The sequence below is a fragment of the Herpailurus yagouaroundi genome, unplaced genomic scaffold (genome assembly GCF_014898765.1).
Source record: "Herpailurus yagouaroundi ecotype Mexico unplaced genomic scaffold, PumYag 182, whole genome shotgun sequence".
NCBI classification, from domain to species: domain Eukaryota; kingdom Metazoa; phylum Chordata; class Mammalia; order Carnivora; family Felidae; genus Herpailurus; species Herpailurus yagouaroundi.
In genome coordinates this window covers 24,983,591-24,999,858 of record NW_024412413.1, presented here as the reverse complement: position 1 = coordinate 24,999,858, position 16,268 = coordinate 24,983,591, and the positions used below count along the sequence as shown (strand labels likewise).

Here is a 16,268-nt window from a genome sequence, read left to right as displayed (position 1 = left end):
ATTGTGATGTAAAACATTTCAAAACATCTATTTCTCTTTCAGTTTACTAGGAAGGACAGATTCTGAAATGTGAAAATCATGATTGCACAAGGTCTATTTCAAGCATTTCTCAAAAAGTAATCTGTAAGAAGGAACTGTGCTTTTTCTCTTAAGTTTTCAGTGTTTTCCTTGATCTAAAACAATATTTTACTTTCTTTTTAAAAACCGCTCCTCGTATATTTGAGAGACATATAAAAGAATCCAGCAGTAAGAGGATGCTGAAGGTTTGGGAGCCTGGAATCCCAGATGCTGGTGTAGGAGCAAAACTGTCCGCTGTGGCTCAATTACATGTACTGTGAAGGAGGTCAATTAAAAAGAAAAACAAAAACAAACATGCACAGGGCCGCCTGGGTGGCTCAGTTGGTTAAGTGTGAGACTTTGGCTCAGGTCATGATATCATTGCTCATGGGTTCAAGTCCCGTGTTGGGTTCTGTGCTGACAGCTCAGAGCCTGGATCCTCCTTTGGATTCTGTGTCTCCCTCTCTCTCTGCCCCTCCCCTGCTCGTGCTCTGTCTCTGTCTCTCTCAAAAATAAATAAACATTAAAAAAAAAACAAACTAAAAGCACTATGTATAAACACACACACACACAATTCATCAAAGGTCAAAGATGCAAGTCAAATTACCAGCTTAAATTACACAGGAATTTTAACTTTAAGAATTGTAACACAGTGTTGTTGGTTTTTTTCTTTTTTCTTTTTTTCTTTTTTTTGGTCTAATATAGCCCTTCCATTTATAAACACTAAATAACCACATGCCTGTACTGTGGTACCAAGGCGGGCAAAAGTGTAACTTAAAATAACAGAAAATCTGCTACTAACTGGGATAAGAGAAAATGGGATCAGGCCATGCTCCCCACTTTGCTTATCCAGCAACCCCTTTCTTTAGTACAACTCTGTAAGTAGAACACACCATTTTATAGGCACAAAAGAAAAAGAAATGAAGAAAAAAGAAGCTGCTTCCTAAATTCTGAAATATTTCAAATGTAATTTTCTCTCTGGATGGGTAAAAGCTATTCGTAGTTCACCACCAATTAAACCAAAAATTTAGACCCTAAGAACTTACTTTTTGGCTGAATCTATAGATTTTCCTGCTCGGGTCTTCTGGGTCAGGTGCTTCTCCATCACGAATGGCACTCATAAGTGCCACCAATTCTTTAGGAACAGACACCTAATCAAGAAGAGAAGTCATTTCCAGTTATAAATAAAAGATGCTATGTATCTTAAACTCTGTATGTAAAATAATGTATTCTCCCCTTCTTAACTATGCAATAGACTGTTGGCCAGGTAAGTTTGTACATATCAGGTTTATAAATAAAGCTAGCAATACATAAAACTGGCTTCTTTCAAAACAAAGGTGAAGTATCTATCTATCCATTCATCCATCCATATTACAAGCATTAGGTAGAAACTAGTTTAAAATTCTAGCTGTGCTACTTACTAACTGCCTGGGCTGCTGGAGTCAAGGACTATCCCCTCAGTATTAACGATCGAGGAAACATCCATTCCAAGTTCTAGACTTTCATATTCTTCTCGCGTGGCCCAGTATTTAAAGCTATCTCTGGGGCAGATACAGAAGCAGGAGCTCCAGAACCAGTGCTACAACAACCGTAATTCTAGCACTGAAAAGCATTTGGGAAATAATTTGGTTCTGCTTCCTCTATTTAGGCAGTGATGTGTTATACAAATGAGACAACTGAGGTCGTGAGGTCATAAGACTTGCCTCGGGTCGTGCAGTTATTAAGTGGTAGAGGAGAGTCTAGAAGCTGAGATTCTTTGCCTCCAAGTATATAGTGTTCTATAGCCCTACACACAGTAGGTGTGGTTTGGTGTGGGATGATCTCAGAATCAAGAAGGCCCCGTTAAGACAGGTTGGTCCTCAATTCTATTTGCTTGGTCCAAATAGGTCTGGCCTGGGAGCTAGTATGTATGTATGAATGTATGTATGTATTTAATATTATTTAGTGCTTATTATTTATTTAGTATGTATTTATTATCATAGTCCTTTCTGAAAAACGATTAGCAGTACCTATGACAAGAACAAGACAGAAATGTATTCAGTAAATCTGCAATATATGCCTGTTAGGATACCTAGATAGAAGTTTACGTGGCTACAGAGCACATTTCTAGAGCCTTTAATCCTGCAAATGTTAATTTTTAAAAGTTAATGGGGCGCCTGGGTGGCGCAGTCGGTTAAGCGTCCGACTTCAGCCAGGTCACGATCTCGCGGTCCGTGAGTTCGAGCCCCGCGTCGGGCTCTGGGCTGATGGCTCAGAGCCTGGAGCCTGTTTCCGATTCTGTGTCTCCCTCTCTCTCTGCCCCTCCCCCGTTCATGCTCTGTCTCTCTCTGTCCCAAAAATAAATAAACGTTGGAAAAAAAAAATTAAAAAAAAAAAAAAAAGTTAAAAGACATTGTCCCCAAGTTCTTGCTTTGAGGTCCTTTATTCTGAATTTCTTTTACAATCAAAATAGTACCCATTTCCTTTTATTACACTTATGTTCAAAACTACCTTTAAAAGACAGATGCAGGGGCACCTGGTTGGCTCAGTCGGTAGAGCATGAGACACTGGATCTCGGGGCTGTAAATTTAAGCCCCATGTTGGATGCAGAGATTATTTAAAAATAAAATCTTGAGAGACGCAAAATGAGGACCCCAGCTTGTTTGGTACATATTTCATATAGAATTTAGTTAAGTAAAGTATTACTAACTATAAAAATCCAACTATTTTCTCTGCTTATCATTTCTCCCACATTTACTTACATGAGTCATTTAATTTAGTTAATAATTTGTGATACTTACCTCAGCACTATAGGTTGATTTCACAGAAGGAGTGTCCTGGCAAGGAAGAATTGCTCTGCAGTGGATGGCCTTGGGGGGGCGGGGGGAGGGGAAGAAAGAGAAAGCTATTCCCATTTCTTATAAATCAAGTCATTAAGAAATCGTTAAAATTGCAGCACTGTCCTTAGACACATTCTTTTAAAAAGTATGTCTCACACTTGCTCAGATCTATTGAAGTAGCAAAAACAGACTTGTGGACAAAAAAGTTTGATTTTCCATTTTAATGTATGGTCAGTCGTCACATTTCAGTTGAAGCAGGAAGCAACCTTAAACATTGTTTCCTACTCTCTACTTAGAGTAACAGTAGTGCCCAGTGAGAAGCTGTTAGGGACCCTGAGAAAAAAAAGGCTCGTTGGTGAAATAAAATGGCAAACCATGCATTCTACATCCCTGTCTTAATGAGTCATTTGGAACATAGCCTCCTGAAGACTCTGAAAAGACCTAGAATAAAGAAACCTGTTTGAATTCTTACAATTGTTTTTGACGGGGAACTATTTTTCTCTGGTCAGTTATTAACATCTCATGGGACGTCTGTGTTCTGAGGAAAACAGCTTGGGGAATGTCGCTAGAGTCTTGACATTTCAATTTTGCAGCAAACTTGGAAAGTAAAAACGCAGATGAAAAGGAGAAAGAACAATCTTCCTCAATACCATCTAGACAGATTCATTCGCATGAGATGCAGTGTTTTTCTGCTTCCCCATCCATCTGGCACGAGTGCCAGTTCCATCAGGAAGAATGGCCAGAGTACCCATGATTTTGTACCCTGGCCGACAAACAACTCTGGACTGACTGCTGGTGAGCAAAGCAGCCCCAGCCTCCTTGAGACAGTCCCCTGAGCTTAAAGGAGCACGGACACTAACATCTCTGTCTGAACTTGTTACAGATCCTAGACATACTTGCTGCCACTGCACGCTCCTTACAACCCCCAAACTCTAGCCCTTTTCACTTCCTATCTAATAGATTCTCCAAGGACATGGGATCCTAAATGACTTCTACCTGGATTAAGTAAGACTAGAAGAACCACCGCCTCTAAGACCATGTCTTTGGAGTTCCTTAACGATCTCTAATTGGTGGCTCAGCAGCACCAAAGTGGTTTTGACAAGTGTCTCACTGGAAAAGCCCACACCCAGGCACACGTGCGGAGGGCAACCGTAGCAAACTTGTCGAACAAAATCACGTCCAGCTTCCCCATTAACCGCAGTCATTTCTTAATTTAACTGCAATCTCTTTCCTGTATTTCAAACACTGTTGCCAATATGAAGTGGAATACCATATTCAAAATTCACATTCTTGTGACTCTCAAATATTGCACATGTTGCCAACTTTAGATTATGGACATTCTAAAAGAAGTACTGACTGAAAATCAGATGTTTCTAAGAGAGCACACAACTTGTACACTTGTGCCTAGAAAGCTGTATCTCTTTCAGATTACTGAACTAAGGGTTTCCTGGATTAAAAAGGTATTCCAATTGCCAATAGAAAGTAAACATGTCTATTTTGTGTTCCACTATTGCTTCTTTTTTAACAGACTTGTATTCAAATTTGAGCCTAACATAGTATCTATCCCAGAGGAATACTGAGAGGATTAAGTATGCAAAGTACGTAACACAGTGCTAGAAAATACAGTGTTTAACAAAGTGAGTTCCTTTAATTGTAAATTATTTGATTACTAACAGAATTAGGTTTTTTTCTTTTTAGAAGATAGTTTGATATGTATTATCCTTGTGACAGATTGTGTGTAATTATAGGATTCTTTATTCTTAGTTTTTATTTTATTTATTTTTATTTTAATATAATTTATTGTCAAATTGGCTAACATACAGTGTGTAAGGTGTGCTCTTGGTTTTCGGGGTAGATTCTCTTGGTTTTTGGGGAATCCCAACAAATGCCCTCCTCAATGCCCATCACCCATTTTTCCCTCTCCCCAGCACCCCCCCATCAACCCTCAGTTTGTTCTCTGTATTTAAGGGTCTCTTATGGTTTGCCTAACCTCCCTCTCTGTTTGTAACTATTTTTTTCCCCCTTCCCTCCCCCCCATGGTCTTCTGTTAAGTTTCTCAAGATCGACATATGAGTGAAAACATATGATATCTGTCCTTCTCTGACTGATTTATTTCACTCAGTATAATACCTTCCAGTTCCATCCACATTCTTAGTTTTTAAAGAGAAATAGTTTAAGTCGTGTCATTTTAACAGTATTTTAATATATTTACAAAACATATACAGTTGTAAATGTGTAAGAAAGATCTGGAATAGATGCAAACCTAACTCAGTGGTGGTTACTTCTGGGCAATGATGTCTGCAGAAGACTGAAAAATCTGATCTTTCACTTTCCATTTATAATTAACATTTTTCATAACCAGTACATATCACTTTTGCCTTATTAATTTTTTCCTTTCTATTTTATTACCATTTCTTGAGTGCCCACTCAAGAATGCCAAGTTCTGGGGCACCTGGGTGGCGCAGTCGGTTAAGCGTCCGACTTCAGCCAGGTCACGATCTCGCGGTCCGTGATGAGTTCGAGCCCCGCGTCGGGCTCTGGGCTGATGGCTCAGAGCCTGGAGCCTGTTTCCGATTCTGTGTCTCCCTCTCTCTCTGCCCCTCCCCCGTTCATGCTCTGTCTCTCTCTGTCCCAAAAATAAATAAAAGTTTGAAAAAAAAAATTAAAAAAAAAAAAAAAAGAATGCCAAGTTCTATGCCAGGTGCTGGGGACAAAAATATAAATATGACCTAGATAGTCTACTTCAAAGGGACATGATTTCAAACTGAAGGGAGTTTCTTTTTAAAAGTAATATATGAATGCGTTAATAATGAGAGATATCAATGAAGATACATATTGTTGTTATAACATACATTAAAATGCTATCTTAGGTGAGACCCGAGACCACTGTCCACTTTGCTTCATTGAACTGAATGTGCTGGGAATTCTATGTATAATGAATCATTCCAGATCTCTTTTACCTGGCACTGACTAAAGAGATATGGGTGTTCCTTCCCAGAAGTTTGTTCAGGAGTGAGCCACTGAAGAGCAGAAGACTTTGGAGATGTCTCAAAAGAAATTTCTATAACGACTTCTTGATTTCTGTATGCAACAAACAAATATATTAGTAGCATATAATTCAATCTAACTAAAGTTTGCGTTCATAATACACAGAGTATATACTATAAATAATATTTTACAAGGTCTCGTGACTGATGGAGCGTAGCTCTAGAATGCTGCCTCCTAAGTAGGTCAAGTTTGCCTCTCACGTTCTTACCTGAATGCCAGCTTCCGGGTCCTTTTCACTCCACCATGCTAACTGCTTACGAAGATGTAACAGGAACAGGAACTAATATTCGTGGAGTACATTACTGATTGTCACACACTTGCGCTTGTGGTATCATGTAATCTTTTATGATAATGGGAAAGTGGAAGAAATAATTTTGGAACCGTGACTACTCCAGCAGTGGATGCCACAGCACGACACAGAGTTGTACTGGCCTGCAAACTTACCGGACAGGTCGACACTAAGAAGCATTTAGAAACTTGTAGTCAGGGGCGCCTGGGTGGCGCAGTCGGTTAAGCGTCCGACTTCAGCCAGGTCACGATCTCGCGGTCTGTGAGTTCGAGCCCCGCGTCGGGCTCTGGGCTGATGGCTCAGAGCCTGGAGCCTGTTTCTGATTCTGTGTCTCCCTCTCTCTCTGCCCCTCCCCTGTTCATGCTCTGTCTCTCTCTGTCCCAAAAATAAATAAACGTTGAAAAAAAAAAAAAGAAACTTGTAGTCATTTTTACATCTACTGAATCTAGTAATCAAAAATGTGTGCTTGCTTCTAATCTCTTGCTTCTAATGCAATTCATTTTTATTGCATTTTATAAAAGAATCAGCCTGTGACAGATTGGAAATACCAAGAACTGGCCCTTTACCTCAGACAGTTTGAGCAGCACTCATAATGAGGAAATAGCAAGAGTTGTGGAGACTGGCAGCCATGCCTGTGAATCCTGAATCTACAACCTACTGGTTCAGGGAACTTGGGCAAGTTATTCAACCACCCCCTGCCATAGTTCTTTATCTGCAGAAAGAGGTCAATGATATCTACCTGACAAGTTACATGTGGTTGTTTCTTTTTCTTAAACAGGAAGAGGAGGCATGAAAATACTGGCCACTGGAAGGTGAGGGTAGATCATTCTTGTTTTAGGCCAATGGTTTTCCACCCTTTCTCCCCTTCCCAATTTACCAAGGAGTGGGATACACCCCTGATATGACAACTGTGGCTGCCACTTTCTTGAATAAGTTATTTTATTTCTCTGAGGTTCCCTTTCCTCATTTGTAAAATGGAAATCACACCACAACGGTTATTGTAAGGATTAGATAAATTATGTAAATTCGGTAAGTTAGATAAATGTATTTAAAGCATTATCTCAAGATTGGTATACAGAAATGGTTCTATGTTTGTCATTGCCATTATTCCACTAATAAAAGTGGCTGGCCTCTGGGGAAAAGGTGAAAAATGTGCAGCTTGTAAAAGTTTCCCAGGTGATCCTGAAATGCCTCCTTAAGATGGCATGCTCCCATCATCACTCTAGGTATTAGTAAAATGATCAGTAAAGAAGTAACAGTTAGCAAATCTCCTATTCTTCAGGATTTTGTACAATGAATTTCTTTTTTTTTTAATTTTTTTTTTCAACGTTTATTTATTTTTGGGACAGAGAGAGACAGAGCATGAACGGGGGAGGGGCAGAGAGAGAGGGAGACACAGAATCGGAAACAGGCTCCAGGCTCTGAGCCATCAGCCCAGAGCCTGACGCGGGGCTCGAACTCCCGGACCTGGCTGAAGTCAGACGCTTAACCGACTGCGCCACCCAGGCACCCCTGTACAATGAATTTCTTTAGTATCTTAAGAACATATAACTTTTACCATAAACTTCAATCTGAGGAGATCAGTAAGAGCACCAGTTACTACCTACAGTCAAACTAGAAATAGGAAAGGAAAATTGTTTACATTAAAAATACTTTTTCTCTATTATTTAGCTATGTAAAAGAGAAAGATAATAACATTCATACTTGCTCAGAGCAATAGGAAGAGAGATTTCCATTGGTGATCCTCTGTAACTTTGTCTTTCTCCAAGAGCATATTTAACGTCTTGTCCATTGATGACCACTTTTTCTATTGTGAGGTCCTTTGTATCCAAAATCTAGAATTAAATTAGCGTTTTTAAGTGATAAGAAAATTGTTTTATATGCACCAGAGAAAACTAATATTAGTTATGGGTTAACTATAATGATTACAGAGTAGAACTAGTTGCTCATAGAGAGTAAAATACAGAGTGAAATTACAAGAATTAAAGAAGTCAAAAGTTAGTGTAGGTCCTGTCTGTTGGGGCTCTAAGCTTCCTGAAAAATTTTTGGTTCTAAAGTTTGCATATATATCATTAGGTAATTCCGGGATAGTCCCACAAATTTGAGGTTTTAAGTGGAAGTCAAATCTAATTTAAAATGCCTTTGTTCCTATCTCCTAAAACTTAACTTTCCTGTTATGAAAAACATTCACCTCGAACTTAAAAGTTTCTTTCATCACCACTCCTTGATGTATCTCACCATGTATTTCTTCCTGAAATTCCAACTCCTATGTACTTGCATCTATCCCAAAATTAAAAGAAACCCTGGTACTTGCTGGGCAAATACGCAGGCTGTATACTTGCCATTATGTACCTTGAAAAAGCCCAACCTGGGCGGCAGGGGGGGCAGCTCCTACCACATGACCTACCGAGGACTGGGAGAGGGTGTCTACTTGCCGTGGCCCATCAAGGACAACTGCATGGGGCAGGAAAGGAGTGGCAGCAGGTGTCTGAGTGCTTTCCATCCCCATAATCCTCCATCCGAGCCCTAGAGACCATACCTTTCATCATCTCTCTCTTGCTCTAGAATCTTCAACCTTCCTATGCCACAAGACTGTTTCCAAACAACCTGAACAAGTCTCCCAATGTTACTTGTTAAACTTCACTTGATCAATCTGCCCTGATACCTATTCATTTGTCTCCTTCCTTTCTTTTTTTAAAGTTTATTTATTTTGAGAGAAAGAGAGATCGGCAAAGAGCATGCACACCCACAGGCGAGAGCCTGAGCAGGGGAAGACAGAGAGAGAGAGACAGAATCCTAAGCAGGCTCCGCGTTGTCAGCACACAGCCTGACATGGGGCTCAAACTCACAGACCCTGAGATCATGACCTGAGCTGAAATCGTGAGTTGGACACAACCTACCGAGCCACCCAGGCACCCCTGTCTCCTTCCATTCTTAAACTCTGTGGGCAACCTATGGCTGCTATTTCCTCTTCCTCATCAATCTCTCCTCCTTTTTTCCTTTCTCCCTCTTCAGTCTGGCTTCTCCATCCTCTGCTACTGAGAGGGCAGGACACTCCTCCTGATCGAGGGGTCTTTTCTGCTCTGTAATCTGGACCCCCATCCACTCAAAGCCCTTATGGGCCACCTCATCTGTCTGATGTCCTTTCCTTGGCTTCTTTGAGTTTAAACATGAATGGTTTTCCTCCTTGTCTAATGCCATTTCCTCCACCTCCTTTCTAGCTCCTAAAAATGGATATGTCCCAATGTTCTAGCTTTGATCCCTAGATTTTCTTACCATATTCGTCACTCTCTCATTCTCACTCATCCCGTGTCATCAACCAATACCTCTGTGCTGATGACTACAGTCTATTTCTACAGTTGTTACCTCTTCCCCAGGACTGCTGCTCGGTTTCTTAGTTGCCTGCTTGACATTTCCATGGGAAATATTGCCTCATATTCAGTGGGCTTCTCAAAATTCCAAAAATGAAGCTACCTGGATGTCCCTGAAATCAGTTCTCTCCCTTTATTTCTGTTCTGTTAACAGAATCCTCAAGGTACCTAAGGTTTGAGACATTCAAATAATCCACAATTGATCCCACTTCCCAATCCCCCATAGCCAATTAACAAATTTTTCTTTCATGCCGTCCTCATACTTTCTTCTCTGTCCTTCTACCACCACTGTAGACCAGACCCTGCCTTAGAACCACCTGCGGTCTGATCTCCCTACCTCTGGCATCTTTTTACTGAAATCTGGCTGCAGTAGTAGCAGGGGGAGTTAGAGGACCAGCTGCTTCGCTTTCAAGTTGGTTAACTGAACTATAAACTCAGGAAAAGTCACAAGGGCAGTCGTTAATTTGACTCCTACCTCTCTAGAGTCAATGATACTTGGTTGGAAAAAAATCTCCATTCTGGTTTGATCTTTTTTTAAAGCAGCCATATTTGTTAGGGGAGCCACCTGTTTTCCTGCTAATAGGTAATTATTCCTTTTGGGTTACTTTCTTCTGGGGGCACCTCAACCATCGCTCTTACTCTAAATTAGTAGAACTGACTTATCTTCTTGCACTTGCATATTCAGAATATTTGGTTTTATTAGATTTATATCTTATTGAGAATGAGAGGGTTACTCCTTTGTGCCTTCCTATTCCAGTACCCATTTCTGGCTATCTGATTTATTTTAAAAACTTAATTTGAATATCTATGTATATAACTACTCATGTTTACACGACTTTCATAACCAAAAGGATGACTCAACTGGCTCATTTCCCAGAGGAACATATTCTATTGTCTGTATCGCCTAAACTTTTCAAATCTATTCAGAATCAGAGAGTCAGATTACTGTTATGACTATTTTTTTAATCTTTTTCATATCCTCTGAACTTAATACAGTAGTTGGTCCAAATCTCTCCTATAGCATTTATTGTACCATATTATATTGCTATGTTTTCTCTACTAGCTTGAGGGTTCTTAAAAAGACAGAAACCTTCTTAGGTTTGCATTCCCAGAGTTCAGCACAGTACCTGAAAAGTAGTAGGTATCAGTTGATATCAGCATGAAGCAAGTGCTGAGCCAAGAGACAACAGAAAACGCAGCGGTTAAGCTATCTATCTCAAGTCTTAACCTCAGCTATCATTCTCAAATTAAGAAATTCCCCTTCAAATTTCACTAGTAAACGTTATTAAACAATTGATCAAAAATAGTAATAGGGAAAAAAAGGAAACTGGATAGTTGAAAAGCTGGAAATAGTACTTTTCAATAAAGTCTTACTGAACACCAACTGTGTATAAGACCAAGATACCCACATAGAGTTGTAAGAAACAGACCTACTAATGGTAGGAAGTTACTAGGAAGTTACTAATTTACTATATCTCACAGTATCCTCTTTGAATAACACCCCGAAAACCAGCTGGCTAGATGCCATGGAATATATAACCAATTCCCTTTTGCACAGGCTGCTGGGAAGCTCCATGTTAAACCTCGCAACCCACTTCTCTTTTTTTAGGACTTTGTGCCATACATTTGGTTTCCCTACCCTTATTCTCTCTTCCTCCAAATTCTTTAAAAAAAATTTTTTTTAATGTTTGTTTATTTGAGAGAGAGAGACAGAGCGTGAGTGGGGAAGGGGCAGAGAGAGAGGGAGACACAGAATCCAAAGCAGGCTTCAGGCTCTGAGCTGTCAGCACACAGCCCGATGGGGGGGCCCAAAACTACAAACCGCGAGATCATGACCTGAGCTGAAGTCTCATGCTTAACTAACTGAGCCACCCATGTGCCCCTCTCTTCCTCCAAATTCTTAAAGTATTTTTAATCTTATAATATTGTATATGTTTTTTTAAAGCAAGCTCAAATTCTTTCTTCAACAAAGCATGGCTCTAAATTAAAAAGCTTTATGGGGCACCTGGGTGGCTCAGTTGGTTAAGCACCGGACTTTGGCTCAGGTCATGATCTCATAGTTTGTGGATTTGAGCCCCGCAGCAGGCTCTCTGCTAACAGTTCAGAGGCTGCTTTGGATTCTGTGTCTCTCTCTCTCTCTCTTCCCTTCCCCTGCTCACGCACATGTTCTTTCTCTCTCTCAAAAATGAATAAACATGAAAAAAATTAAGTTAAAAAGCTTTATGCCTCAGTATTATGTCTCTACATTTTCTATTTGTTACTTGCAGGATGCTATAACGAAAAAAGCATGGGGTTATTGTTAAAATCAAAACTAAAACAACACCTTGATTTGATTCCCAGCTCAGCTATTTACTTAGTGAAGACAGGAGGGTTTGCAGTCAGAAAGATCTGTGTTCACATCCTGGCTTCTGCAACTTACTAGTGAATGATCTTGGTCAAGACATTAAAAACTCTTTGAGCCATCAACTGACAGAACACCTAAAAAAATTGAAAATTTTAATACAAGAAACAAATGCTTGGGAGTTATCACAAATGAGTATTACACTTCAGTGCAAATAACCCAAAACTTCAGAAGAACTTTCAGAAAAGCTGGGATTTAGTCCTAGCGGGGTTCCTTCAACATTCCCAGCATCAAGGACTCCGAGAATGAAGTGAGAAAGGACACTTGATGTCCTCACCCAGCACTGCCACTGGGTCCTCTCTATTGGTGGTGGTGAGGCTGAGGTCCTCTCACCTTCAAGATACACTTAGCACATTTTTAGTGCAGCCCATGTAAACTTTAGGCACTGCTTTCTAATTGAATTCATCCATTAGTTCATCAAACTAACAACACGTCCTCTACCTGCCAGGTGCTATACTAAGAACCTGAGATACAAAGAGCCATGAAACACAGAACTACCTTCAAGAGCCTGTAATCTAGCGGAGGAAAGATGCTAATGTTGAATAAATAAAACCAAACTCTTGGCCTCAAGTTGTTGTGATAAATAAGCAAATTACATACAGATGCCACTGTATACAACTAGACTTCCTTGCATAAAATCTAACATTATAATTCTCGGCTCTAATTTACTAAACAGACATGCCAGCCAGACATCCTGATTTAAAAACCTTACTTCTCTCAAGATTTGGGGAATGAAGAAAACAATGGGCAAGTTTTTAGATTGGAACACTGAATGTACATTCTTTTCCAAATTGAAGCATCCTGTCTTGTGCTTCCTCAAGGATCAGAGTTCAGTCTTTATTTTTACAAAACAGGTGAGAGTGCAAGGTCGTATTAAGCAGTGATAAACTATCAAAATCTACTTTCTTTTAATAAAAAGAGAGATTGCATTGAAGTGGCCAATCCTACCAGGGCAAAGCTGCCTGCAATAAAAGATAGCATGGTACTTCAGGCAGAACAAAGTACAACCTACAAGGAAATAGATATCTTCTTGCCTGTGATATTAATTTTCTTCCTTGTAGTATTTTTGGTGACTAAATATCAATATATAGAGGAGTCCACCTACTTTTCAAATCAGAATTAGTCTAGCAAGATGGTAAAGGGCAAAGAGTAGGTTACCTGCTACATTAGTTCATATTAATAAACTCAAAACACAGGCCTATTACACAAACAGGAGTCATGAGAACCACCAATTCTTATCTAAACTTATAATTATACCCAACTAATTGGCCCCACTAATTTCCCACCATCAAGCCTACAACGTATGGTGATCAGGTTGCTTAATGCTGTGCTTTAGTAGATGCCACAATACTCTATGCAAAATACACTGGGCCTGGCATTTTAAACCCTTGTCCCTCTTATTTCTTTTTTTTTTAAATTTTTTTTTTCAACGTTTATTTATTTTTGGGACAGAGAGAGACAGAGCATGAATGGGGGAGGGTCAGAGAGAGAGGGAGACACAGAATCGGAAACAGGCTCCAGGTTCTGAGCCATCAGCCCAGAGCCTGACGCGGGGCTCGAACTCACAGACCGCGAGATCGTGACCTGGCTGAAGTCGGACGCTTAACCAACTGCGCCACCCAGGCGCCCCTGTCCCTCTTATTTCTAAAATGCTCACCTATGAAATTCTTCAGGTGGAAGGTACAATCCAAATACTATCACTTTGAGTAAGAACACTGAAAACAAGTTATGTTGTACACATAAAATAATTTAATCATGCTCCATAAATCTAAACAAACTTTTCATCACTCAAGTGGCTAGCGATCTTGTGAAAGTACATTACTTTCTAAGAAGCGCAATAATTACTCGCTCCTTGGAACCAACTATATAATACACTGCATTGAGATACGCTTGGAAAGCCTGAATGGCCCAACGGTCCTTAAATTATTTGAAGAGAAGGGCAATAAGAATCAAAGGTAGAAGGACCATGACCCCGGAGAAAAAGAGCTGCATCTAGAGTTAGCAGAGACTGGAAATACCAAAGCAGTAGGGAAAGACGGGTCTGGAGCTGGAAATCCTAAGGGATTTGAGAAACACTGGTAGGGAGGCTGAGGAAAGACTACGATAGGTCGATGGGTCCCGTCCTGCAGACGTGCAGGTTGAAATAAGGTGCCTGGGAGCAAAGGATCAGCATCCGCAGGACATTGGGTGTGAGACCTAGATGAGACTGTGGACTGAGGAAGGTGCGCTGGGGGACTGGAAGAAATCTGGGGCCCGAGGAGGGAGTTCTGGGCTGCAGGCCGAGGAAATGGGGAGGCCACAAGGGGGTTAGCGCCAGAAACTAGGATTACAGGGGAGGGAGGGTTCGTGCTAAAATGAAGCCTGAGCGCTGGGTGAGGAGCAGGGCGTGGATGGGGCGCTAGGATGTGCCCAGGGACTGGGAAGAGGAGTCTGGGGAGAGAGGCGCAGGAAGAGACACTTAGGTATATTCAGGGGCTGACGGAGGGATGCAGAGACATAAGTGGGTTTGGGAGGAGGAGATATAGGGTGAGTGGGGGCTGAAGAAGGGGAGGCTGAGAAATGAGTGAGGGCTGAAGGGGAGGTGTGGAATATGAGTTGAGGGCTGCAGACGGACCGAGGTGCGGGGCTGGGAAGGGGCGGCAGCCGGGAAAGGGACGCGACGCGGGCGGCCGGAGAGAGGCGGACACTGGGCGCTCGTCCCACCGTACCAGGCTGCGCAGATGGTCCTCCTGAGACTGCACCGTGAGCGCGGCGGTGCCGGTCAACACCCGGCGGGTAAAGTCGACGCTGCAGCGTAGGTGCAGGTGCTTGGTCCGGCAGACCGAAGCCGGAGAGGCCAAGGAGCACGTATCCACTACCTCGGGCATGGCTCTGGGGAGTCCCTCCGCACGCCGATCTGCACCCCAAAACCCAGCTGCCAGACTACTCGACTGAGTGAGAGGAGGGAGGGAGGTAAAGAAGAGCTGAAGGACTCGTGGCGCCCGCCGGGAAGGGAAGTTTCTCAAAGTGAGAGAAGAGTAGGTTGCCCCGTGGCTGGAACTACAAGTTCCGTGATGCAGAGCGAGGAGGCGTGCGCTATGCTCCCTGGGAGTGTGTGGGGGGGGGGGGGGTGCTGAAAGGACTGGGGACATTCCTGAAAGGAGAGGAGGAGGAAGAGGAGGGGAGTGGGAGCAGCCGGTGGAGGGGTGGGCCGACGGAAATGATCCCAAGTGTAACGGGGAGATCAAGTGAATGCTTCCATTTTAGTTTCGTCCAACTTCGGTAGAAATTGCAATGGCAATTGAAGAGTGTCAGACCTATTAGTAGTAGCGGGCAGTAAAGACAGGGCAGGGTCAGAAGCAATAAGAGGCCTACTAGAAGGCCTGCCTTCGTGCAGTTCCTCGTTAGTATAGTGGTGAGTATCCCCGCCTGTCACGCGGGAGACCGGGGTTCGATTCCCCGACGGGGAGGCACAAGGAGGTTTTTACGTTTTCTTTTATTCCCTTTACACAACTGTGATAAAAGTGCACCTTCAAATATTTTAAAAGTTAGTACGGAAGAAATAACCAATGTCGAATTACCTGTAAGCGTTACTTTTTAAGAGTTGTTTGGTTGCTGGCTTGCCGTGTCGGCAACCCAATACACGTGAGCTAAATATTGCATCAGTTCAACAGGATTTTCTTTAGTGCTTAGGTCCATTTCCAAGCCCTGGAGAGCAAAAACAGAATAAGCCAATATTCCCGTTTTAGAAATTTAGGAAGGTCATTTCAATATACTGTAATGAGAGAATTCTGTGATGTTGAGTATGTGCTGGCCACAAGATTGGAATTTGGAGCTGGGACATCTAGCTCGGCTCTGGGGCTCTTCCAGAAGGTGAGGAAAGATTGAAGGATGATTTCCTTTGGGATGGGACCTCAGAGTTGAAGCTGGAAAAACGGGGAGAGGACAGGATTCAGAGTCCTTTAAATAGCTGGTTCTTTAATCCTGAATTCATGGAGCGGGGTGGGGGTGGGGGGCTGGGGTGGGGGAGGCGGGGCATTGAAGAATTTTAAACAAGTGAGGGACATGGTCAGATTCACGTCATGGAGAGAACGCTGGTGGTTATTCAGAGAATGGCTATGAGTTATCAAAAACAGAGGCAGGTGAGTTAGGAAACTATTAGAATAGTCCAGGAAGAGGATGCAGGGGGCCTAACAAAAGAGAATAAGTAAAGATGGAAAAGAAGGAATACTTAAGAGATAAGCGGATTCACAGACTAAGAAGCAGCCTAAAGTGTTTCTCAGATTTTTGGCTTCAGTGTGTGA

At 41.8% G+C, this 16,268-nt stretch overlaps 1 protein-coding gene and 1 non-coding gene across 3 annotated transcripts in view; one reads left to right on the top strand and one right to left on the bottom strand.

Annotated features, from left to right (window-relative positions):
• The window catches only part of LTA4H (leukotriene A4 hydrolase), a 35,555-nt gene extending 20,615 nt beyond the window's left edge, over positions 1–14,940 (bottom strand). Inside the window, exons 1-5 of one of the 2 annotated variants that reach the window (XM_040491166.1) lie at positions 14,694–14,940; positions 7,918–8,048; positions 5,837–5,957; positions 2,838–2,906; positions 1,104–1,208 (exon numbers count right to left, since the gene is read on the bottom strand). In XM_040491166.1, coding sequence (XP_040347100.1) covers positions 1,104–1,208; positions 2,838–2,906; positions 5,837–5,957; positions 7,918–8,048; positions 14,694–14,852 — 585 coding nt within the window. In that variant the 5' untranslated portion in view covers positions 14,853–14,940. The remainder of the gene's footprint in view (positions 1–1,103; positions 1,209–2,837; positions 2,907–5,836; positions 5,958–7,917; positions 8,049–14,693) is intronic. The other variant, XM_040491165.1, reaches the window with a different exon arrangement.
• Positions 14,941–15,362: 422 nt separating this feature from the next.
• Positions 15,363–15,434, top strand: TRNAD-GUC (transfer RNA aspartic acid (anticodon GUC)). Its single transcript has one exon. It is a non-coding gene; the product is annotated as a tRNA-Asp (tRNA).
• The last annotated feature ends 834 nt before the right edge of the window (positions 15,435–16,268 follow it).